This window comes from Delphinapterus leucas, chromosome 4, assembly GCF_059928025.1.
Source record: "Delphinapterus leucas isolate spDelLeu-1000000601 "Yukka" chromosome 4, BTC_Dleu_Yukka2, whole genome shotgun sequence".
Taxonomy (NCBI): domain Eukaryota; kingdom Metazoa; phylum Chordata; class Mammalia; order Artiodactyla; family Monodontidae; genus Delphinapterus; species Delphinapterus leucas.
In genome coordinates this window covers 11,430,953-11,457,671 of record NC_143132.1, presented here as the reverse complement: position 1 = coordinate 11,457,671, position 26,719 = coordinate 11,430,953, and the positions used below count along the sequence as shown (strand labels likewise).

Here is a 26,719-nt window from a genome sequence, read left to right as displayed (position 1 = left end):
AGACTAATTGTGAGAACAGACAGAAGGTATTTGCAGGTTGCTTTACCAGCATGAGTCTTGTTTTTCTGGCTTAAAATCTCAGAGACTGCTAAATTATTCTATAAGAAGGTAAGCTTTAATACAGAGATTAACCTCATACTTGTTGGTGAATTGTCTTTAAAATTTCTATATAAGATGCAAACCTGTTTTGTTGCTGTAATGCTTATTTTTCTGTATTTGTTTACACATTAAATTCTTACAGAACACCAACAAAAAATGAAATCAAAGGTGCAGATTGTCAGGGAAAAAGGAACAAACTTGCAGTGTCCTGCTGCATCTTCTGTTTCTTTCTTGCTCTTATTGGATTCTTGACCTTTCACGTTGTCACATACTTCCTTTTGAAAGGTTTTGTGTTTCCAGAGCATCTTTATGTTTCCTTGTGCTCCTTTTCTTTATGGTATTAAGAAATATGTATTTTATTCACAGTAATGAGGCAATTGGCCATATTAAGTTTTTTTGTTTTTTTGTTTTGCCACGCCACATAGCACATGGGATCTTAGTTCCCGGACCAGGGATCGAACCCTCACCCCCTGGATTGGAAGTGCCGAGTCTTAACCACTGGACTGCCAGGGAAGTCCTAAGTTATTTCTTAGAACAAAATTCCACAGGGAAAAAAATCCATTATTATCCCAATTTAAAACATAATTCCATAAAAAGCTGTCTTTTAGTCAGATGTTTTTCTTAAAAATTAAATGGTAATTAGTCAGCTAAGATCACCAACAGTTCTGATTTCTTCTCTGTTCTCACCCTAGACTTTAATTATGTAGGTTGATTTAAAGATTACAGTAATCAGATCCAACATCTGATTCATGGGAAAGTTCTTAGACAGTTTAAACAAAACACAAAAATTGTGGATAGAGTTTCCTTCTCTCTCTTCATCCTGATGTATCTGATGACAGGGAGTAAAGTGAAGGAGGTTTGGGAGGGGACAGTCAATAGTCATTCAGGTTGTCTCTGATACAATTAATGATAAGCTGAGATAAATGAATGCTATGCTTTTACTTAAAGGTTCACTATTAAAAACAAACAAACTATGCATTGCCTTTCTTTTGGTGAGGTTGAGCCGCAAGTCTGGATATTTTATGGGGAAAGTTACAGGTTTTGGGTTAGGCAAGTAGGACATTGATCCAAGAGAAGAAGGAAAACTCAAGAAGTCACGTGAGAGCAAAGGCCAGGAAGAGCAGAGGTGAGCAGTGCCATAGGCTGCAAGGGACCAGGGCCCCTGTTGATCTTGTCCATCGTGTGTTCGCGGTTTCTAGTCCTCAGTTAACCAGCTTAGTTAAAAGTAGAAGTTACTCTGAATCTCTGAAGGGCCCTGTAGCCAGCGTTTGGTCGAAACCCAAAACAGCTAAAGGGTGTTTGGTTTTCTTTTGGCCTCCCTTCCGGGGCTGCAAGAAGAAACCTCGGAGTGGAGAAAGGGTCAGATAACCACAGGCATCCCATTGCCTCTTTTTCCCAGAAACCCGGGTGTCAGTAATTCTTCCTCTGACATATAATATGTCTCGTCTTAGTCCATCCTGCTATAGGAATTTCAACGCTAGGGATAGTGCCGATTTATTTTCAGGAGGGGTGGCCTCACTGCCCAGAGGGTTTTACAGTCAGCTGAGTAACCTGCCCCGGCCTCTAAGGGAAGCCAGGATTTCTTAGCTGCCCTCCTGCCAGCCAGACCTTAGCTCTTACCCCCAGCTTCTCCACTGCTTTCCCTCCCCTCCTTCTCGTCACATCACCCTTCTCAGTAAACTGTTTTCAAGAAGATAAATCATGAGGGAATTATAGAAAATAAAGAGAAGTTAAAAGTACATGGTCTTAATCCACTTTGCCCAAGTTTACTCAAAGATCTGGCCTTTGGGGCTTCCCTGGTGGCACAGTGGTTGAGAGTCCGCCTGCCGATACAGGGGACACGGGTTCGTGCCCCAGTCCGGGAGGATCCCACATGCCGCGGAGCGGCTGGGCCCATGAGCCATGGCCACTGAGCCTGCGCGTCCGGGGCCTGTGCTCCGCAACGGGAGAGGCCGCAACAGTGAGAGGGCCGCGTACCGCAAAAAAACAAAACAAAAAAAGATCTGGCCTTTGCCAAGGTAATTTTTTTTTCTTATACTTCTTCTGGCTACTTGAGAACATAATTTATTACTATTATCATTATTTTCTAATTAATATTAGACATTATCTGACCATGGGTTTCCTAGCCCTGTGGTCTGTCTTTACATATAGTATTTTATCGGGTCACAACAGTAACCCTAAAAGTATGCAGAGATTATTGGCTCTCTTATACAAACGAGAGACCTGAGATTCCAAGAAGTTGAACAGTTTGCTTGAGACCATGTTTCTGAAAGGGAGGTGGAGCCTGTTCAAACTCAGTTTTCCTGAAGGCTCTTGGTTTCCTTATTTCCTTCTCTCTTCCCACCTTCCTTATCACTAAATCATGAGGGTGACATGGGGCATTGTCACTCTTCCAAGGTTAATGCAAATGTTAACACACTGTGGAATTAAGGCTGGCTAGGGGTTGAATAATCATTTTTGTTAAGAAGAGGAAAATGGGGTGCAGTGATATTGTGATTTGCCTAAGGGTACCGAACTGTGTTTAAGGACATTCTGTGAGTATGCCTCATACCTTCTTCCTTCAGTGTATTTGCACACAGCATCATTCTTCTTATACTCTGGACTCAACTGTTTCAGGGGGAGGTTGTTGCTTTTGTTTTTGCCAGAGTCCATGGTTTTATTAAGTCAAACCAATCAATATTTTTAAGCCCTGATTGTGTGTCCTAGTTGCTGGGAAGATGGTGGTGAGCAAGACATCATGGCTCCTGTTGCTGTGGAGCTTGTTGACAAGTTGGGGGAAGCAAACAAATAATTCCATAAAACGGGGTAATATGATAGAGACAAGTAGGACCCGGTGGTTAGGGGAGAATTTTCCGAGGAGATAACTTTTGAGCTGACTTAAGCATGAGAGCCTCGTGAGGGGAGAAGACCCCCAGGCAAAAGCAACAGGTCCTAAGGCAAAGCTTGGTGTGTGAGAGGAACAAAAATGAGATACTTCCCTTGTAGCTGAAGTATCCTTAGGCCTTAAGGTCAGGGAGGTAAGGCAGGAGGCAGGTGGTTTGGGGCCTGATAAAACCACTAAAGAGTTAGCATTTTTGTCTAAGTGCAGTAGAAAGCTTTTAAGCAGGGGTGTGACATGGTTAATAGACACTTAGAAAAAAAATCTGTGTTATCTGAAGACTATTTTTGTTTCTTTAGTGTTGTTATTTTTTGTTTGTTGTTTTGTCATTTGTATTATTTGAAGACTATTGCAGGGGAACAAGAGTAAAAGGGAAATCAGTAAGGAGGCTTTTTCCATAGGCAAAAGGTTATGGTAATTTAGATCTGGGTGGTGATAATAAACGTGGAAGATAGGGTAGAATTAGATTCATGATATCCTGTATTGTGGAGAAAAAAATAAATCAGATTTTGACCATTTCAAGTTTGAGGGGCCTCGTTGATTTCCAAGTCGAGATGTGAAGGAGGCAGGTGAATCTGTATGTCTGCAACTCAGGAGGGATCTGTCAGTTCCGGGTGAGTTTGGGTGCGGATGGCATTGAAAGCCCCGGGGCTGGATATGGTATCTTAGAGAGAAGTGTGAAGATTTCAATCTTAAATGGAACCAGAGGATATAAAATGGAGAATCTCATGCATGGGTCCTCAGGAAAATGAAACTTAAGGACCAAGGGACTGGTCAGGCATTTATAGAAAATCGAAACTGATCCCTTGACTAACGAACATCCTGCAAAAGTCTCTTCTCCTCCTCAAGCCAATGAACTTGCTGCTTGGACTCTAATTGAATTCCCTCCTCTTTGTGATCCTTGCCCATATATCCAGCCCACCCCAAAGCCTCAGAGGTCTCACTTGTAGCTTACCGCAGTTGGCATGTCCAGAATTGCAATTCTTGGGACTTCCCTGGCGGTCCAGTGGTTAAGATTACACGCTTCCAACGCAGGGGGCGCAGGGTTGTCGATCCCTGGTTGGGGAACTAAGATCCCACATGCCGCGTGGTGCCCACCCCCCCCCCAAAAAAAAACAGGCATATCAGAATTGCAGTTCTTCTGCTATTACTGCATAAACTCAACTTCTGGTAATTCAAGTTTGCCTCAGTTTTCCTCTTTACTTAGGTTGACGCAGTGTAGCTTTAGAGTAGGCGGAAGACCTAGGTCCAGGCCTTGGCGGTCTGTGACATTTAAAGCTCTAGTGAAAGGGAAGAAGCCAGAAACAGAGTGAAGTGGGAGGAAGTTGGTGTCCTAGTAGCCAAGGAAGTGTTTCGGAGGGGAGTGCCCCATTGTTCAAGTTGCTTCTGAGGGACTGAGTAAGAATAGGACAGAAAAGTGATTGGATTTGGCAAGACGAGCTTGGACCTCACCTTGACGAACCGTTTCCTTGGAGTGGTAGGGACAGGAGCCCGCTGGAGGCTTGGAAGAGGGGAGGGTTTAACTGTAAGGGGAGCATGTCAGCTGAAGAATGGTGTGTTTATGGTGGGAAGTGCTTCCGTCAGTGGTTGAGGAGAGAGGGTAAAACTTCAGGAATTGAGACTTAGCACCGTCATGAGGGATGGCATCTAAAACACAGCCTCTGGTAGGTGTGTTTATTTAGAAGTATTCAGAAAACACTCATTCATTCAGAAAAGGCAGTCAGTTGGCACAAGGATGATAGTCTTTGCAGTGGCAATTTAGGAGCTGAGTAGGTAACTTAAAATGGAAAAATTATGATGTTAGAGAATAAGAAGACCTGCAAGATCTGGTCCCTGTGAACTCTCAGCACTGGCCCAACAAGGCTGCCTTTGGGGACAGGATCTCACACTGAGGAGAAGTGACTGGGAGTGGAATAAAAATTAAGCAGGGCACCGACACAGAGACAGAAGGAGGAGAAGGTCCAGACCAAAGTGGGGGAGGAGAACGAGCCTGGAAATCCCAGGAGTCAAGGCTCATATCAAAAGGAGCATCAGGCAGTATCAGGCCAAGGTCAAATCCCACACACGGTTATTATTAGAAAAAAGAGGATGAAGAGCCGAGTAACACCCCTGTGGACGATGACAGCACATCAGTAACCTACTATTTCAAAACAAGCTGAAAGGTACTAAGAAAATGATGCGAGTCATGAAAGACTAACATAGATCAGAATTTTAAAACCCCAGAAATCAGGTGACCACTCAGGAAAGAATGAGACATAAAAGAAAGAGTCATTTCAGAAATGAAGAGTGAGCCAGAAGCAACACAAGAGAGACTATCTGAAAGGAAATAGAAGGTAAAAAGAGGAAGATTTCAAACATTAAAAGGAAATGAAAAAAGAGATACAAAGAATTTGAGAAAAAGCGGCAAATGTTGAAGGCAAAGAGAATTGAGTAGGTTAGTTGGGGCCTCTGAAGAAGGAAACCAAAGCAAGGGAACAGAACAAATGGCAAAAACTAGTTCAAGACAGCTTTCTTGACATAAAAGGTTTGAAGCTAAATTTGAACGAATATATATAGTATGTGCCCGAGAAGATCGACCTGGAAAGATCAACACTAAGATACATTCTAGTAAGACAAAAAATCATTTGGGCCCAAAGACAAAGAAAACACATGGCTAATGAGAAAGAAAATTAGAATATCTTCAGACTTTTCTGCAGCAGTGCTTCATGCCGGAAGGAAATGGAGTGACATATTTAGGATTCTCAAGGAAAGAATCAGCCAAGAATTTTGTGTCCAGAAAAACCACACCAACCAATTTTCCAGCTCTCCGGACACTAACTTTATATCTTATAATTAAATTCAATTCTGACGCTAACTCTGGTAGTCAGCGTCAGATTCCACAGGTTTAAGGGTTCGGTCTCACAAGACTGCCCTCACTTCAGACTTGAGTCACAAGTAATGGGCCACAGGGTACCCATGCTCTGTCTGACTTGACTAAAAATCAGAGGCTCCCCAAACTCTTCTCCCCTTTTCTATAATTTGCTAGAACAGCTCACCAAACTTAGGGAAACATTTACTTACATTCTCTGCTTTGTTATAAAGCGTATCATAAAGGACACAGATGAACAGGCAGATGGAGAGGTGCATAGTGTAAGGTCCGGACGGGTCCTGAGGGCAGGAGCTTCTGTCCCCGTGGAGTTGGGGAGCACCACCCTCCCAGCACGTGGATTTGTTCACCAGCCTAGAAGCTCTCCAAACCTTGGTATGTAGGAGTTGTTATGGAGGTTTCATTATGCAGGCATAATGGATTAAATCGGTAGCATTTGGTTAGCTCAGTCTCCAGCCCCTCTGCCTTCCCCTGAGGTCTGTGTGGAGGTGGGAGTTGGGTGGGGCTGAGAGTTCCAAGCCTCTAATCATGCCGTGATCTTTCCCGTGACCAGCTCCCATCCTGCAGCTATTTAGGGGTCCCCAGCCATCAGTCACCACATCAAACACACAAAGATACTCTTACCACTCTAGAGATTCCAAGGATCTTAAAAGCTCTGTGTCAGGAACCAGGGACTGAGACCAAATGTTTTGGCAAAAGATGTTCCTATCAGTCAGGAAATTAAAAGGGTTTTAGGAGCTCTGCCAGGAATCAAGACCTGGGGACAGAGACCAGATATATATTTCTTATTATATCACCATATCACAAGTTAGGATAGAGAAACTAAAAGAATAGAAACATCTATTTTAGTTCCTATCGTTTCTTCATTTTTTGGTTAGAATACTTCTATAAAGAGAAACTTTCTCATCAAATGTTTGATTACTCTGAGGTTCAGTATATAAAAGAAAGGCAGGATAAATGTTTATTTTCTGCCTTTATGTACTAGTTTTCAAAATAAATTGATTGCCTATGGTGACCAATTAAGATTAAAAAAAATCATTGTGAATTTATGAATTGAATTCTCTTTGGTGGCTTTCAGTCCACTGCAGTTATTATTCTTATTGATCCTCAACTTTGGCCAGTAGATCCTTCTTTAAGTTGGGTCTTGAGCCCTTTTGATATGATCCTTGACAATTTTTACTACCCTTCAAAATGATTAATCTGAATTCATATTTTAAATGGAACTATATTACAACTGGAAAGGGATTTTCTTCTCCATGCAGTCCTGGATTAATCATCATTGAATGTTGAAATGTGGTTCCATGTGAATTTTGTTGGCATTTTTCCCTTCATAGGTATGGGAGGTATCGCCAGCATGCCACCGCTGACCGCTGTTGCTCCAGTGCCAATGGGTTCCATTCCTGTTGTCGGAATGTCTCCCCCGCTAGTATCCTCTGTTCCTGCGGCAGGAGTGCCTCCTCTGGCTAACGGGACGCCCCCTGTCATACAGCCTCTGCCTGCATTCACTCATCCTGGTACGTGACCTGCTGAAGCCACAGGCTGAACTTTTACCTGTATTTTACTCTTCATTCTCGTTTTCTGTCTTCACGTTCTGATTATATTTAAATGGTATTTTATTCCAGAAGAAATCATCTTCATTTTTTTCTTTTTTTTCATTTAATGTCTCATTTTGGGGATGAGCTAGGCTAGAGAGAGGGAAAGGAGAATGAAATTATAAAGCTTTGGGTGCCATTGTACACAGAGGTGAACTCAACAGCCAAAACCAAGAGCATAATTTCCTTTCAAGGGCTTGATGAGAGCAGCTCAAGTTTGAACAGTATTTGAACACTTTTTATTTCCATGTATCATTTACTACTTTTCTTCAGCTGCCATGAATTGCTAATAAACAAGCCAATCCCTTAGGAGTAGAATTATGTGGGAGGAAAAAATAGAACATTGCCTTTCTTTTTTTTGAGGAGGTGGAGTGAATCAGGCATAGAGGGGGAAGGAAGTCTATTGAATGGCTAAATATATTAAGGTTATAGTATTACATGCTTGCTTAATTGAGACTTTATTCAAAGTCTTTTTCCCTTTAGTTAAAGAAAAGCAGAGTGTAGGTGTAGATGGTCTTAGTCTAACAAATCAGAAGGGATTCATATCAATATGGAAAGTTTTTTTTGTTTTTTAAGTACTTCGGATATGTCTGAATAAATTCGTAAGTGACTGACAGTGTGGGTTTGAGCCTTATATATGAATCTGCCTAGGCCCCTGCGTTTATTACATCTGTCAGGATGTGTCTCTAAGTTATAGCCACAGAATCCAAATCGACCTCTTGTTTTTAAGATGTTCTTTTCACATGTAGTTTATCTTTCATAGGAGACCATGACTGCAGGTGTGATGGCAGCTGAGAAAATGCTTGTAATTATTTTTCCAGTAGTAGCAGTGAATCCCCTCACTGTGTCTTGTTTTCTTTTGCCGCGAATGTTGCAAGACAGTAGGCAAGTTTGAAGGGAATGTTGGTTAAGGCTCGAAGTTTTTCTCCTGACACACAGCTAACCAGCTTGAATGAGACTCAGACACAAAAGCTGGCCCTTCCTGACATCACGTGTCATCTGGCCAAGACAAGTCTGTGACTTCTTGGCCCTTACATCTGGAACTAATACTTCAGCTCCTTCAGTGCAGTTAAGAATATGCCAGCTATCTATTTAAGCTGTTATTTCTTTAACTATTGGAACAGATCCTCTAAAATGTGATACTAAGTGTCTAATGAAGAGTCAGATTTTATGGATGTAAACATTACTACCTAGTAAGGTGATTTTCTGAAGGAACTAGTAAAACACTTTTGGCTAGAGGGCAGGAAGCAAGGAGGGAATAACTTTTTGAGTCTGGAATGGTAAGAAGGGAGGAATAATTTCTGCCTCAGATTTGATAACTATGCATTTTAATTTTTATAAATAGGGAAATGTTTCTTACTTTTGTAAAATTAAAATTATTCAACATTTATTTATTTTTTCAGCAGCCACATTGCCAAAGAGTTCTTCCTTTAGTAGATCTGGTCCAGGGTCACAGTTAAACACTAAATTACAGAAGGCACAATCATTTGACGTGGCTAGGTAAGTTTGCTTGTTTTTTTAAATGGGTGGTTTGGTTCAGCCATTATCTGATTGACTCATACATTTGAAAGTGAATTCGCTCTGTGTTCTTTATTTGTCTTGTTTTAGTTTGCAGAATGCTAATAATTTTCTTAATTCTTGATAATGTTACTAGGTTTTATTATTTATTTGTTGTAGAGATGACAGAATCAAGAACACTACTTTTCCTTTGAAAGCTTTGCATGTTGATTTTTTTTTTTAAAGAGGATGATAAATAGGTAGTAAATGTTTAAAAAAATAGAACTCTAGGTATGAGGGAAAAAAGCACATTAACTGTTTTGTGTCAGTCATTTAAAAGTTTATGTATAAAAAATACTATATGAAGATTAGAGCCAAAACTGGCTCTAATTTTATCTCAGACAATCTTATGGGGTCTGTGTGGATCGTTAGTAAAACTTTAGATCAGGTTTTATGAAATGAGTTATTCAGGTTATGGGACAGTTGTTATTAAATCAAACATGTGGCTCAGTTTTGGATACAGCTTACATGACCTGTTTTGTTTGCTTCTGTTTTGGCCAATCTTGGTTCATATTATCTTTCACATTTTTATTTTACCCATTTTTTCCCCTTGCATACTGCTGTACTAAAATAAAAAATTAAGTCTCTTGATAAGCTGTCTCAAAGCTTCCCAAATGAAAAGGAGATGTAAATGAAGATGATTCCATCTTTTCTTGTTTCAGTCCTCTTTAGGAATCTTTCCTAAGTGAATTGAGTCATTTTTCCTCTTTAAAGAAAAGAACATGTTGAATATAATTCAATAATTCATTGCCTTTTAAAAAATGATGTAAAGAAAATCCATAAACTGAAAAACACTGTGCCAAATGCTTTATGCACATTAACTCATTTAATGCTCACCTTCTTCCCCATAAGATGACTGATTTTCTGTGTTATAGATGACGAGGAGGCTCAGAGACAGGAAGTGACTTGCGCCGGATAACTTAACTCCTAGGTGATAGGGCTGAGTTGAACTGAGATCTTTCTGATTTTGAGGCAGATGTTCTTAAAATTTGCCCTGAAAACTTCGGTTAATTGTGGTATACAGGTATTTGTGTTCCATTTAATTAAGGTTTTACTCCTAGGATGCAGGAGTATTTATTGAGTATCTGCTTTGACTCATTAATCCCATTTAACCCGCACAACCACCTGTAGGGTAGTAATTGGCTCAGAATTGTCAATGAAGAAACACCCGGAGAGGTTATATTTCTCACCCATAGTTTACAGCTTACTAAACAGCAGAGCTGAGATTTAAATTGAGATCATCTAACACTAAATTCCATGTTTTCTATTCTTTCTCCCATATCACGCTGAATTTTGAGTATTCTCTGACTTTCCACAAGTGATTTTGAAATCTGTCTTAAAATTGACTTGTGACATCAAAATGAACAAACAGCCAGTATTAGCAACATTAATGCTATTAAAATGTTGGGTCTGCTCGCCCATGTGCAGTAAAGCCAATCTACTGACACCAGATTGTAAGGCGCCAGACAAGGAGTTCGGAGCAGCTAATGCTCAAAAAACCTGAGCTCCCCAATGGGTTTTAGGGGAGCATTTTTAAAGGCAAGATGAGGGAAGGGAGTCGCAGGATGTGTGATCAGCTGTGCGCCGTTCTCTGATTGGTTGATGGTGAGGTAACAGGGCAGTACCACAGGGGTTAATGTTATCAATCCTTAGGCTCCAGCTTCCCTTTGGTGGAGTTTTAGCATCTGTAAAACAACTCAGGAATGTGCATCAGATACTGTTATCTAGGTACTTCAGGGAGGAACTAAAGATTCTGTGACTGCCATATGGCTGACTGTTTACATTGTTACCAGTTCTCCTGGCCCAGTTGCTGCTTTTGTCACTACACGTTCATGTACTTTCAATCATTAATTCTTGAGGCAGCCTTTTGTGACTCAGGGGAGGCCTGGGAGACTACAGCTTTTCTACAAACAAGAGATAGACTGAGAAAAAAACATTGAGAGAGGCAGGCAGAGGACGTAAGGGGAGGGGTCTGTCCCCAGAAGGCCCCATAGGGTCCTGCTCCGGTTATAAAAACACTGGGGTTTTTTTGGTAGTTACCTTTCAATAATTTAAGTTTCTAGCAAGTTTTTATAATGTGGCATCTAACTTTTTGGTTAATGCATTTTTAGGCCTATTTAAATTCTCAGGAATTTGGCAGAAAACTATGATTGGATAAGTGTAATCTTGAACACCTTCTGTGTAATACCCTACATTCCTGGGGTGCAGGAGAGATATAATTAGCTTCTTGACAAATAGGCAAGAGTTGGAATCTTCAAAATATTAGTTTAGAATGAGAGAGTTGTTGCAGAAGTATGCACAGCAGATTAGAACTTGGTAAATGTTTTTATTAAGAAGTTTATAAAAATTGAAAAGATAAATTTTTATAGGTACTTTTCAAGTGTTTGGGAGCTGTTTCTGTGCTTTGAGAAGTGTACATAGTATCAGTGCATAGGTAACATACATAAATGATGATTAAAATGTCCAGTTCATGATTAAAATTTCACTGTAATCTGTGAGAAATAGATATTTTTGTTGAAATGAAAGGAAATTGCAAATGGGGCATTAGTTGTAATCTGTCCTGGAAGTGGAATGCCATTTTTACTGCCAGCTCAGTCATCGTGTTTAAATTGCCCAGTTGAAACATCTGGCTCTCAAGAAGCCATGGGTACCAACCAGCATGATACTGTGTGGGAACTAATCTGAGGAACTGATCACCAAGGAGGTCTACACCCGAACTGGCTGCCAGCAAGGGGTTTCCTGAGGTCAGCTGCACGTTGGCAAGGAAAGGTCAGCACTGGATTGCAGTCAGAAGCAGAGCTTCTTCCCATACTGCACTGCTGATTTGCCAACCGCCCTGGGAATGTTCTCTTCTCTCTGGGAAACTCCATTTTGGGCATTTAAATTCTCAGAATGAAATAACTCCCTTTCATTAAGAAATACATTCTGTATTTTGGTGTAAAGAAAGTTAATCATTTTAAAGAATTAATACCTTTAAAAGCAGTTATTTGTTTTCTATCATCATTGCTTTTTGAACCTAAAGAGGACTGTTCTAGAAGTTTAGAGAAGCGTGGTCATTACTGTATCACCTCAGTTCCGAGGAGATTTTCCATTCTTTTGTAGAACCTTTAAATTAGTAAATTGTCCATATAACTTGAACCAGCCACTTGGTCTGCCGTGTTTACCCCTGATTTGGAAAAAATAATGAGCTTATCTCTTTGGAGAGAAAGGTTTATAACCTTAAAAAATGGAAAAAATCATTATAGAAAGTTCAGAAATAGTGATTAGGAAGTGAATAAAATATTAAATCTAGTTTTCTAGAGAAGTTCTTAGTTTACTGTTTTTAGAGAACTTAAATGTGATTTTCCTTACTATTAATCCTTTTTTCCTCTCCTTCCTCTCTTTGCCCCACAGTGTTCCTCCCGCAGCTGAATGGGCTGTTCCTCAGCCATCCAGACTGAAATACCGACAGTTATTCAACAGTCATGACAAAACCATGAGTGGACACTTAACAGGTATTTACAAATGAGAATTAATTTAGTGAAACATGATCTTTGTTCTAAATGCAAATTGTTTCTAGATGTTGGGCTGAAGATTTTCCCGATGTCTTCCTCCATTTACTGTACTTCTTTCTAAACAGGGTTTTTGTTGTTCCCCTTACCTCCAGTTCTCATCTACTGATAAGGCCATAGTTATTTTATTCTCCAGTGCCTCAGGCTTTTGCTTCTTGGTAAATAGAACCTAGACCAAGGATCCCCCAGCACCCTAGATGCCACTGTTGTGCAAATCAGCACACTTGCAAAGAAACACTGCTGTGGACAAAGCCTGGTTCACATTCTGAAGTTCAACTTAGTAGATGAACTTGAAACTGTCTACTCAAACAATCAGTGTTTATGGCAGGACACAGGGTGAAAGTTAGTAAATGGTTGGGGAGTTTAGAACCTAGCTTTGCCACTAACCAGCTGGAGGCCACTTTACGTATTTGGATCTTATTTCTTCATGTATAAAAGGCCAGAGTTAAGGTATATGGTCTCTATGGATTTAAAAAAAGATTGTTGTCTACATTAGAAGGATTCAAAGGATTTTATGATACTATCCAGAAACCTTTCTAATAAGGGGTTAAAACACTTAAAATTGTTAGAGAGTTATAAAGAAAAGCATAATTTTAATAAAGGAAAATAGAGATCTCCAGTACAAACATTAAGTGTAAAAGGGGGGAAAATGTAACTGCTCTTTAACAAATATGAAAGGAGGGGAGAATGGGGTCATTTTCCTGGGGTGGAGAAGCAGTGATATTCAGCAAAAAACATTTTAAATTTCTGATTCTTACTATCTTTTTTTTCTTTCTATCACTTACAATTGCAATTTTTACTTCCAAGAGAAAAATTCATCCTTGTTTAAAAATGTCAGGATTGGGTGAGACTTCGAAGGGTTCTGGTCTAACCTTGAACCCTATCCCAGTAAAGAATCTCAGCAGTCATTTCAAATAAGCATATATTTGTATCTGAAAGGGCGAATTATAAATATGCACAAATTCTCTGTATGCCTCTCTCACTGTGCTAAAGCAGTAGCTGTCACTTTTATACATAGCATGAAAAACCAGGCCAGCTTATATGGGCACTGAAGGGATATTCAAAAGTATAGTTTTAAGTACTGTTTAACATGATTTGACACCAGTGTATCATACAGACCCAGACCTGCATTGTCAGTGAATCTGAAAACATTTTTTAAAGCACTGTTGGTGTTTGCTGGGAGTTACTTAAAATAGTATTCAGATGCGATGTGGATGCCGAAATTCTCTTTTCTTGGTAGGATGTGTTTTATGACCGAAGTATAGTATCAGGTAGAAGGTATATGACGCAGGAACTTAAATATTTAGAACTTTTAATATCTGAGGCAGAAAATGAAATTTGAAATATACTGGATGGATGAGCAGATTTTTGTTACTGTTTAGCTGTATACTTATTACTGTTTTGTCCTGGAAGGAATTTAAGGTGGGAATTTCATTTTCAAATCTTTGTATAGTCATGTCAAATAGAAAGAATAATTTATTACAGTACATTTTAAAATAGGAGTAAATAAAAGACATTTAATTTGTTTTCCCTTTGTGAGGAATCAATATAAGGTGTGTTTTAGGCGAAATAAGACTGTTGATGGAAGCAGAGCAGGTTTTGTTGAGATGAAATACAAAGATTATTTTCATGATCACAACTGTGAAAATAATTGTGTGAATCCTCAACCCCTAAAGCAGTTACTCAATTCAGCTTAAGAATTGAGTAAGATTAAGAATAATATCAAGAAAGTTGAGAATAGTTCCCAGAATGGAAAGAGGCAGAAGTGAAATATTTAGCAATGGCACAGTTTACCCCATTGATTACCTGGGTTGATTTCGCTGATACACCTGGTTAGGTGGGCACCCCCTTGTTCCTTCCCAACCTGATGTATATGCTACTGCACGCTCTTAAAAGAGACACTCTTACAAAAGAGAGGAGTCCTTCCTAATCTAAGTTATATAAGTAGCTCTAGAATTCTGGTAATGCTATTCTTGCTAGTCCTCTTCTCAAAGAGGTATTTGATTATCTCCTTGCATTCTGAAACAGTGCATATGTTATTTGGTTATTCATATGCTAATCACAAAATGCTAAAAGTCTTAGTCATTGTTTGAAGTAAAGCATTAACTTCATTTAATTGTCTCTGTTCTTTCCATTCAAGCTTCCCTACTGAAACATAGCTACCCACTGTAGGCTTTGTGAACTTGAGATTTGTGTTTATTCCCTTAATGTTTCCTTATAAGCCAGTCTGCCTTTCATGAATGTAGGCTTCTACAGAATAGTTCCGAACACTCAGAGCTTGATTTTTATGTTGTCCTGTTACTATCTTTGCTGTTGCTGATCTAATTTAATGTTTCACAACCTTGTCTTAGGACTTAGAGTCAAGTATTAGAAATTGCAAAAGACAGTTGGAATCTTTTAGTGCAGGGGTCAACAGACTTCTTCTATAAACAGCAAAATAATGTTTGCAGATTCACTGACAATGCAGGTCTGGGTCTATATGACACACTGGTGTCAAACCATGTTAAACAGTACTTAAAACTCTACCTTTAAATATTCCTTCAGTGCCCATATAAGCTGGCCTGGTTTTTCATGCTATGTATAAAAGTGACAGCTACTGCTTTAGCAGAGTGAGCGAGGCATACAGAGAATTTGTGTATACTTGTAATTCGCCCTTTCAGATGCAAAAACATTTTAGACTTGCAATCATACACTGTCACTGCTCTTCAACTTTGCCGTTGCAGTATGAAAGCAGCCATATATCATGCTTAAATGAATGGGCATGGCTATGTTTCAATAAAACTTTATTTACAAAAACAGGTGGAGGGCTGGATATGGCCTATAGACTGTGGTTTGCCAATCCCTGTTCTAGATCATTTTCCTCATTTCAGAGATAAAAGAACTTCCTAAAAGTAGTTTTGTTAATGTCACATGTCATTAGGGAGTGGAAGAGTCAGGACTGGAATCCATATGTCCTGATATCCAGGTCCAGGGTTAGTTCTTTTCATTTATTGTTACACTTTTTATTGAATAGATGAAATATGAACTTTCTTTTATATAGTTCTGAAGTGGGCAGGATTGTTACAAGTATAAATTAAAGCATTCACTAAACTTTTGCTAATTCTACTTTAATGTTGCCAACATTCTAAATACAATGTTAGAGACTAAATAAAATGATCAATGAACTTTTCTCATTCCAGTATACCACAGAACAAGCAAAATTTTATGCGTGGTAATCTTCCTAACACAGTTGCTACCACTTTCCGTTCCTTGGTCTTCATGTCATCCTGGGACCACACCTTGGGAGTCAGTGATAGACATAAGACACTTGTCTCTCTCCTCCTAACACTAGTTTATTTAAACATTCAAATTCTTCCATTGTAGCCTTTCTGGTATCTAAGGCTAGTTTCATGCCAAAACTGAAGATATATATAAGTATTTTAAGAAGTGAGAGCTGATTTTGAGATGAGAGTTGAAATTCCAGAAATTCTTCTTTATCACTAACCTAGGAAATGGCTGCGATAATTGGCCATTTATACAACCTTGAGCAAGTTTTTTTTGTTTAGTTTTGTTTTAGAGTCTGTATAATGAAATGAGTAGAAGAGTTCTCTCTAAGGTCCCTTCCTCCTCTAAGATTCTCTGAATCTTATCTGAATTTGATAGTCATCATGGTGGAGGAAGCAGGTGGTGGCCAAGATGCTGAATTTAGAGAGAATAAGTTTCAGCTTTGTAAATAAAAGCCTGATACGAATAGAGACGGTAACCTGGACAGAAGGGCAGGTTATATTTTGAAACTCTAATCCTTTACATACTCATTCCTCATTAAACATCTATTTAACAAAAATTTATTGACTGTGTGCCAGGTGCTTTGTGTTTCTTGCCTTTTTCATTGGGGCTTAATTTCCTTTTTAAAAAGCCCCTCGGGTAATAGCAAATATTGTTTAAAGCATTGTGATTGCATGCGATTACATAGTACCTGTGTGCAGAACACTGATCAGTGAAGATTTGCTGGTTCATCTTTATATTTTTTTCCTGGTTTTTGTTTAGGTCCCCAAGCAAGAACTATTCTTATGCAGTCAAGTTTACCACAGGCTCAGCTGGCTTCAATATGGTAAGGAATGAAAAAGTTCCTTGGTTTGTATAAAGAGGAAACTGTATTTCTTGAATTGATATGGCTCATGGGTCTTTAGATTAATACCGTTATTTCTAAGGGGGATATATGGAGTAGGCTTAATTTTCCAATGAGTTGTTATGAGTACCCCTCTTACTTTCCCCCCTTTTGATTTTGAAAAATACAAAAGCAGAGCAATCAATATAATGAATTCTCAAGAACTCATAATACAGCCTAAATAAGTCTCAACTCATGATTTGTCCTGGTTCTCCCCTCCTCCTTTCAATTATTTTAAGCCAAATCTCAGTCATTATATCATTTCCATCTGCACATATTTCAGCTTGTATCTCCAAAAGACATAGGGATTTTTTCCCCACATGACTGCAATACCAAAAGTCCACTTAAAACTGTTAAATAGTAATTCTTATCATTAAGTTAATCAGATGGTGTTTAAATTCCTTAGATTGTCTCATAATTTTTTTATAGTTGATTTGTTCAAATCAGGACTGAAATAAATCTATATTTTGTAACAATTGGTTGATACATCTTTTAAGTCTCCTTTAACCTATAAACTCCCCCTTGTCTTGTTTTCCACTCCTCCCCCACCCCATCCCGCAAAAAAACCCCAGATCATTTGTCCTATAGTTTCTTATAGCCTAACTTTAGCTGATGGCACCCTTGTGGTGTTAATTCATTCTTGTATTTCCTGTAGATTGGTAATTAGATCTTGAGCAGGGTTCTGCACCTCAGTGCTATTGACATTTTAGGCCCGATGACTCTGTGGTGGAGGCCTGTCCTGTGGACTTTTGATTGTTAAGTAGCATCTCTGGCCTCTACCTACTGCAGCAGCATGAGCCCCGCCTCCACTTGTGACAGTCAGAAATGTCTCCAGACATTGGCAGATGTTCTTTGCAGTATTAAATCAATCAGTGGTTGAGAACCACTCAGCAGATTCAAGTTTGAATTTTTTTTTTTTTTTGCAAAATACATCAGAGATGATACCGAGTACTTTCATCAGTAGGTACATTTATGTCTCTTTGTCTATTTTGTAATGAGTTTTAGTAGCTATTGATGAGCCTTGCCTAATCCTATAGGATTCTTTACATTTAAATATTAACTAGAATGTTATTTAATTTTAATATCTAGTTAAATATTAACTAGAATACACACTCTTCAGGAGTGTGTATCTCTCAGTTATGCATTATCCATTGATTCCACCTGGAAGATAAACCCGGTCTATACCACTTACCTGCTAGGTTCATGATTTTGCTGCAGGCTCATTGATGTGGTTGTTTCATACGTGGTCAAGCTCTAGGGCTGCTCCCTTCACCCATTATGGTCCCTTCTGCTTTGCGTTAAAGGGTCAGCCTCTTGCAATAGCATAATAACAGACCAGTTAGCAAGCATCTTATATCTATGACATCTAGACCTCTTTAAGTCTGGGTGTGTACCAGTATCCTAGGGCCCTCTGGAATAAAAACTAAAGACCTAACATTTATGGACGTTGGTTGTTCTCATGACACTAGAATATAATGACATGTTTAAGTTTCTCATTTATGACCTGCCCTCTTTGAAAAAAATACTTGAGTCTTCTCCTACTAGAATATTATATTCTCTTTCTACATGATAAAAAGATATTTAATTAAATGTGTACAGCCATTCTTCAGGCAAGTATGGGGAAAAAAACAAATAGGAATTCCACCTGCCTTTTAATTGCATTTACCTAGGAGTGGGCAGTGGAAAGGAAGAGAGAACAAGGTAAAACAGGCAGGGTTTTCATTTGTGGCTCTGTTGTACTTAAAAACAGGAGTCTGGCACCTGGAAAAGGCAAAGGTAGAGGGACAGAAAAGAGATCAGTGGTTGCCAGGGCCTGGGGGCAAAGGAAAGGGTGACTATAAAAAGACAGGAATTTTCGGTGATAATGAAACTTCTATACATTGTGGTAGTTACACAACTGAATGTGTTTGTCAGAACTCGAAGAATTGTACTCTAAAAGGGGTGGACGTTACCGTATGGATATTGTACCTTAAAAAAAAAGAGTTTATGCCACCTGAGGAAATTTCAGATTTAAGAGGAGTTTCTTGACTTATCGCATCAGCAAAGCCAGTTAGTTGCCCAGTGTAGCATCTGTCCTATTGGTATTTTAGTGAACAGTGTTGTGGTCTTGCATCCTCTTTTGGTGTCCAGAAGTTGTTAAGTAAAATCACATTCTTGGACTTGCTAGAAAAATCTGTTTACTTTAATTAGCTACCAGGGCAAGTTGATTATGAAGAACAGTGACGATTGAATCCTAAAATTAAGGAACAGAAAACACCTTGCCTCTGTGGCTGGAGGCCGTAAAGATCCACCCTTGGAGGCCTAGATCAGGGCTTGGTCCAGTGAGCTGAATCTGGCCTGCACCTGGTTTTGTTTTTTAAAACAACCGTGCCCATTTGTTTCTCTATATATTGTCTGTGGCTACTTTCCTGCTGCAGCAGCAGAATTCCGTGTGATAGAGATTGTGTGTTCTGCAAAGTTTAAATATTTACTATCTGACCCGATAGTCTGCAGAGCGTAGTCTAAATTAGACACATGGAATGTATGATACATTTAAAATGGGTTGCAATGATTGAGAAGAGTGTAATTATAATCACAGTTAACATCTGTTGAATGCTGAACACCATCCCAGCTATATGGATTGTCTCATTTTGTCTTTGCAATGGTGGTGTGAAATAGGTACTATTTTTATAAACTGAGGCACAGAGGAACTCAGTTGGCCTAGAGTCAGAATAAGAAAATAGAACGTTTAAATCACTAATGAATAGTAACAAGCATGCATTTTCATGAAGCTAGATTACAATGAACTTTTTGTTGAATAGGAATCTTTCTGACATTGATCAAGATGGAAAACTCACAGCAGAAGAATTTATCCTGGCTATGCACCTAATTGATGTAGCTATGTCTGGCCAACCACTGCCACCGGTCCTGCCCCCAGAATACATTCCACCTTCCTTTAGGTAAGGAATATTTGGCTCTCATAAGAAATTGTGCGCTGAGTATGTGAATTTCAAACTTGGCTTTGTTGCCTGTGTATCTTATAGTCATTTTTTATTCTTGGCAAGTAAATGAAATATCTATGAATTCAAGCAAATCTTCTTAGGTAGGTTTGTGTTCATCTTTCCCTGTTCTGTTCTTTAAAGTACTCATAGGATATTAGTAAAACAGTCAAGTAAAACATCACAGATTTTGTGGGTTTTGAGACAATCCATATAATCAAAGCTCACCCAAAACTTTAGCAGTTTAAGTGCAATGATATCAACCTGTACATAGAAAATAAAGCAAGGAGATTCTGCCTATGAATTCTACACATTCCAGACAGAGGTAACAAAATGCTAGCAATGTAGAAATTATAATCAGGAAGATAATTAAAGAAAATTTTCATGGTCTGAAACATAACCTCAGTGGAGACATTGAGAGGGTAGTTCAGGGTCCAATTGGGAAGACTCTGCAGTTACTGGTATCCTCCGCCTACACACAGCCACGCATACACAGCCCTCTTGGACAACTGTGTCTCAAAGCTTTAACTTAAAAGACAAATTTGAGATCTTACGAGACGAAGAAGAACAAAAGAAGCACAGATAAGAATTTCTGTCCTAATTCCTCACAGGAAGGACTGGGGGAAAAGTCCCCATAAAAGTATGAAACATGAAGCCATCACTGTCAGCACATACATCGTGCAGGGGGGAGCTGAGAAAACTGTGAATGTGTAGGAAGAAACTGGTAGCTGGACAGTTTTCCCACAAAATCTCACAGCTTCAAGAATCGCTACAAGAAACACAACACTGGAAGCTGATAAAAAAGCATAAAAAGAAGATAGGTAGATCGGTTTAAAAGAGCAAGATTAATGGTGTAAAGTGAAACTAACCAGTAAACTAAGTGATTTGTTTTAAGGACTATAAAGTATAGACATTTCATGTGTTTATTAAGAGATAACATGGAGAGACTTTGTAAAGGGAAAAAAAAAAAGATGCTCTCAATTAGCTGAGCTGCTAATCTTCCCTTGGAAATTTAATGTTTCATAGGAGGGTTATGATCGGAACAGCGAACACTTACTATGTCCAAGGTACTGCTCTAACCACTTGACAATTGTTCATTGATTTAATCCTTTGGAATTGTCCTACTTTTGGTGATGGTTCTAAACATTTGAATGAATATGGCACTCAGAGTCTGATGACGTTCAGATATTCATTTTTAAGAAACTCTTGTAAGTAGAGAAGACCAAATCTTTATCTTTTCCTCACTAAAAATGAAATTTGCTCCATGATATGTGGCATAATCTTAAAAAAAAATTTTTTTCATAATTTACCCAATTCTACCTAGACAGCTTTACATGAATCCTTTTTGTTTTTTTTCTTTTTTTCCACAACTGCAGAAGAGTTCGATCTGGCAGTGGTATATCTGTCATAAGCTCAACTTCGGTAGATCAGAGGTTACCAGAGGAACCAGTTTTAGAAGATGAACAGCAACAACTAGAAAAGAAATTACCTGGTAAGACAGTCCTTATATTTGAATTATAGCATATTAGAGATTTTCTATCTCTAAGGCAAAGATGGAGGCAAAAATAAATTTAGCTTTTGACATTCTTGCTATGTTTCTTTTTTTTAATTTTATTTATTTTATTTTTTTGCTGTGTTGGGTCTTTGTTGCTGTGCACAGGCTTTTCTCTGGTTGTGGCGAGCAGGGGCTACTCTTCGTTGCGGTGCGCGGGCTTCTCATTGCGGTGGCTTCTCTTATTGCAGAGCATAGGCTCTAGGCACGTGGGCTTCAGTAGTTGTGGCACACGGGCTCAGTAGTTGTGGCTCACAGGCTCTCTAGAGCTCAGGCTCAGTAGTTGTGGTACATGGGCTTAGTTGCTCCGCAGCATGTGGGATCTTCCCGGACCAGGGCTCGAACCCTGTCCCCTGCATTGTCAGGCAGATTCTTAACGACTGAGCCACCAGGGAAGCCCTTGCTATGTTTCTTTAACTGACCTTAGTCAGAAAGGAGACACTTTTCATATGCTTTTGGATTTGAATATATGTATAGAAATAAGAACATTATGTACTCTGCTAATGTACCCTTGTTCTAGCTTTTAAATTGAAATCTGATTATTTACCACTTAACAAAAATTTTATAAATGTTATCTATAAAATGCTCAAAACTGATAAGCCTTTAAGGTGGTTGCTTAATACCACCAGTGCAGAAATAGAATGTAAAATTGCCTACTGTTGTTTTCTCATGTTGTTATAGAATCGGAAGCTCCTTGATAACAAGAAGTTATTTTAAATTTAATATGAACCTAATTTAAATTATCCTCATTTACAAAGATAAATTCATCATACTATTAAAATATTCTATGGTAGCTATGAATTATTAATGATGAGATGACAATTGATACTGGCACCCTAATGAAATTTATTATGGAACCTCTTTATGTTTAATACTCTGTCAGTGTCATTTTGTTGCATTTAAAGTGCTCAGGGGATAATTGACCTGCTCAGGACACTAGCTCTCCTAGTCTCCTCTTTAACTAAATTACTTTTTGTTCAGTGATAAACTGCTTACTGAAAATGTTCTTTGTTCAAGTGTGTTGAGTACAGTGAAGAATCTAAATGTTAATAATACATGGTCCATGCCCTCTATAAGGTTATAATACAGCTGAGGGTTTAAGACATCCATATAAACAATCATCAAAGCAGTGCATAAGTATGATAAATTCCTGAAGACAGAATTATAGATGCACAGCAGAGCTTACTTATAGCTGGTTGGCATAGACTGGGAAATACACAAGCAATTAAATCTGTATGGAAGAGGTCACAGTTGAGTTGAGATTTGAAGAGTAATTGGGTCACTACAAGTGGAAGGGAGGAACATTTCAGGTTGATAATAATGGGAGTAAAGTCTTAAAGCAAATAAGGACAGGAATCCTTAGAATTTGGAATTTTCTTTTTCTCTTGGTAGAAGACATTCATTTAAAGTTTTGAACAGGATGTGACAGTATTAGAGTTTTGGGTTAGTGCATTCTTTCTTTCAACAACCATTTATTATGTGCCTCTGTGTACCAGAAATAGGGCCAGATTTTGGAATTAAAAAGATGTATAGGGACTTTCAGTTTTTTTCTTTTTTTTAAATTGAGGTAAAATTTACTTAAGATAAAATTGATCATTTTGAAGTGTTCAGTGGCTGTCTAAGTCAGCTTGGGCTTCCATAATAAAATGTCATAGTCTGGGTGTCTCAAACAGCAGAAATTTATTTCTCACAGTTCTGGAGGATAGGAAGTCCAAGATCAGGGTGCCATCCACTTCCATTCCTGGTGAGGGCACTCTTCCTGACTTGCAGATGGCTGCATTCTCACTAGGTCCTCACATGGCCTTTCCTCGGTGTGTGCACATAGAAAAAGAAAGATAGCTCTCTCTTCCTTTTCTTATAAGGCCACTAATTCATAATGAGAGCCCCATCGTCATGACCTTACCTTAACTGGAATTACAAAGTTCCCATCTCCAAATACCAGCCCATTTGGGGGTTAGGGTTTCAACCTATAAATTGGTGGGGTGGAAAACATTCAGTCCAAAACAGTGGCCATACCTAGTTACTCTCCATTCTCCCTTTTCCCCAGCCCCTGGAAATCACCAGTCTGCTTTCTGTCTCTTTGGATTTACCTCTTCTGGATATTTCATATAAATGGTATTATGCAGTGGGTGACCTTTTACATCCAGCTTCTTTCACTTAGCATAGTGTTTTTGAGATTCATCCACATTGTAGCATGTATCATTACTTCATTCCTTTCTCTGACGGAGGGGACTTTCGATTTTAAGGTGGCAGAGTAAAATGGTTGGTGCCTGTTCTGAAATCACAAAAGGAGCCAGAAGAACAAGAAAGTAAAACTTGCTTGCCATCTCTGATCTCTAATCTAACTACAGTATGTAAGGAAGGTCTGTTTTCAGTGAAGGCCAGACAGGAATGTGGGAAGAGGCCAAGAAAGGATGCTCACAGCTACACATCTCAAGACAGTGTGTGAAGTGACGGCCCTTGAAATAGATTGGGAACAATGGGAATGACATGTTGCACAGGCTGGCAGTGAGAGCTTACCTTGTCTGGGGCTGGCTCCAAGGAGAAGCGTGTGAAGCAAACACAAAACTGAATAGACGCTGCTGAAAACATAGTAAGGGGTGTGGTGGGTGGAATTTTTTTTTAAAGTAAAATAAAATGGGTGTAAACAGTGTTAGCAAGGATCAGAGAAAAACAATTATTGACCTGGGGATAGTTCTAAAATTCATAATTGGTGTTCTCAAAGAAGGAAACTGAGTAATGGGTTAGAAAAAATAATTTACGGAGTATCATTTCCATGATGATTAGGGCACAACCTGCTCTTCAGTGTGAAACACAGGAGGAGACTTACCTTCTTACCTCTGCATTCAGAAACTGTCTTGTTTGTTAAAATTGAAGACATAACAGCACCGTTTTAAGCAAAGAAAAAGGAGGTAGAAAGGGAAAGATTCGTGGTACAGAAGTGACAAGGGGTCAATTGCTGAATCCAGGTCATAGAAAAGGGAAAGGGTAGAGTGACAGGGAAGGTATGGAGGTTGGGTGATGATGCAGAACTGCTGTCAAAAGATTATTCCAGAAACCGCGTTTGGCATTTCGAACACTATGATGTGGTTCATCTGGAGGGGAGAGTATATAAGCAAGAAGCTGGGTGAAGGGCACGTTCATAGTGCTTATCAGCGAGGGCACAGGTGAGAAAGAAGCTTTGGGAGTTCAGGTTTGCAGGTACACTACACATTTCCAATATGCCATTGAGTTTTCCCTTTGAAAATACTATGTTGAAAATCATGGCTTTTCCTAATTCTTATGTCTTGTTTTAAAGTAACCTTTGAAGATAAGAAGCGTGAGAACTTTGAACGTGGCAATCTGGAGCTGGAGAAACGGAGACAAGCGCTCTTGGAGCAGCAGCGCAAAGAACAAGAGCGCCTGGCCCAGCTGGAGAGGGCGGAGCAGGAGAGGAAGGAGCGGGAACGCCAGGAACAGGAGCGCAAGAGGCAGCTGGAGCTGGAGAAGCAGCTGGAAAAGCAGCGGGAGCTAGAACGTCAGAGAGAGGAGGAGCGCAGGAAAGAAATCGAGAGGCGAGAGGTGAGCAGCTGGGGAGCAGCCCCGTCATGAACACACGTGCTGTGCTCTTCCAGAGCTGTTTAAGTAATATATTAACACAGTCTTTTTTTTCTTTTTACAATTCAGTAGTTTTAGTTATTCACAAAATTGTGCAACCATCACCACTAATTCATCACCCCAAAAAGAAACTCCTTACCCATTAAGCGGTTACTCCCCATTCCCCCTTCTCCTGCCCTTAACAACCGCGAATTTCCTTTCTCTCTCCATAGGTTAGCCTATTCTGGACATTTTGTATAAGTGGATTCACATAATATGTGGCCTTTTGTGTCTGGCTTTCGATTAGCATGTTTTCGTGCTAAGTTGTAGCGTGAATCATTACTTTATTCCTTTTTGTGGTTGAATAGTATTCCATTATATGGATAGGCCACATTTTAAATTTATCTATTCATCAGTTGGTGGACATTTGGGTTGTTTCTACTTTTTGGCTATTTTGAATACTCTTGCTATGAACATTCATGTACAAGTTTTTGATAATACAGTCTTGTAACAAACCACTGATAGCAGTTAAGTATTTTTTTCTAGGCTTTTTTCTGCATTCACATACAAATATAGAAACAAAAAGGTTTATATGGTGGAGAGGTTGAAGGTTTAGTTGAAATTGTTTTATGAAACCACTGTAATGGTATCACACTATTTTATTGTTCTGCATCTTTTTCTTTTTCCACTTTAGAAAATATGTCTAGTAATCTTCACTGTATTTTATGGATGGCTTCCTAAATTTGGTGCCATACCTGGATAGGGGCCAAGCCTATCTCCTGTCTGTCTTTCCAATTTTAGTATATTGGTTTTTTAAAATTAATTAATTAATTAATTTATGGCTGCATTGGGTCTTCATTGCTGTGTGCGGGCTACTCTTCGTTGCAGTGCATGGGCTTCTCATTGTGGTGGCTGCTCTTGTTGTGGAGCACGGGCTCTAGGCACACAGACTTCAGTAGTTGTGGCACACGGGCTCAGTAGTTGTGGCTTGCGGGCTCTAGAGTGCAGACTCAGTAGTTGTGGTGCATGGGCTTAGTTGCTCCATGGCATGTGGAGTCCTCCTGGACCAGGGCTCGAACCTGTGTCCCCTGCATTGGCAGGCGGATTCTTAACCACTGCACCACCAGGGAAGTCCTAGTATATTGTTACCGAAGCAATGACATGATTCTCTTGTGTGGATAAAATGTATTTCAAAGATGGGGGATTTGTCTTTATAAAAAAATAATACTTTGGTTTCATCTCCTGATGATTGCTTTAGAAAACTTGTAGCTATAAGCTCCCTTTCATTTGGGCAGACACACACAGATACTAATAGGATTTTCATTTCCAGGATGACAACCAAAAGGTAGACAGCCTTTCCTTCTTCAATGTTTTTTAAAAAAAAAAGTATTTTAGAGTGTTTATTCAAGATTATTTAATTGACATTTACCATGTGCCAGGCATTGATAGTCCCTGGAGATATGGTGATAAATAGGAACTCCACCTGTCCTCCAGGCCCTTACAGTGTAGTTGGAGCACAGGTATGTAAGAAGCAATTACAATACGATAAAGAGTGCCGGGTGCTCCCACAGTTACTCTGCCTAGCAGCCATCAGAGTCAGCAGTGAAGAGAGCTGGCGTTGCCAGAGAAATTACAGAACCTTCTGTGCTAAAAAGGAAATGAATGATTAGGGAGATGGGGTTTACAGACTTCTAAAGCTTGAGACAAATAATAATCTCTCATGTGACAGAAGAAATAATAATTACTTGTTTGATGGAAGAAAGCTTTTTTTGTTTTGTTTTTTGTTCTGGGGTTTTTGGCTTGATTTTACTAGATTAATTTTCCTTGTTTTTTATGAGTCCGTAAATAAGGAAGAGCAGCTTATTTTAGCACACCAAGCATCCTTAGCAGCGTAAAGAATTGAATGTCAGTGGTGAAACAATC

The 26,719-nt window shown here is 39.2% G+C and overlaps 1 protein-coding gene across 1 annotated transcript in view; it reads left to right on the top strand.

Moving 5' to 3' along the window:
- ITSN1 (intersectin 1) overlaps positions 1–26,719 on the top strand; it is a 172,675-nt gene that overhangs the window by 21,561 nt on the left and 124,395 nt on the right. Inside the window, exons 5-11 of the mRNA XM_022552996.3 lie at positions 7,178–7,357; positions 8,839–8,935; positions 12,386–12,486; positions 16,570–16,633; positions 19,492–19,629; positions 21,045–21,160; positions 24,519–24,781. Coding sequence (XP_022408704.1) covers positions 7,178–7,357; positions 8,839–8,935; positions 12,386–12,486; positions 16,570–16,633; positions 19,492–19,629; positions 21,045–21,160; positions 24,519–24,781 — 959 coding nt within the window. The remainder of the gene's footprint in view (positions 1–7,177; positions 7,358–8,838; positions 8,936–12,385; positions 12,487–16,569; positions 16,634–19,491; positions 19,630–21,044; positions 21,161–24,518; positions 24,782–26,719) is intronic.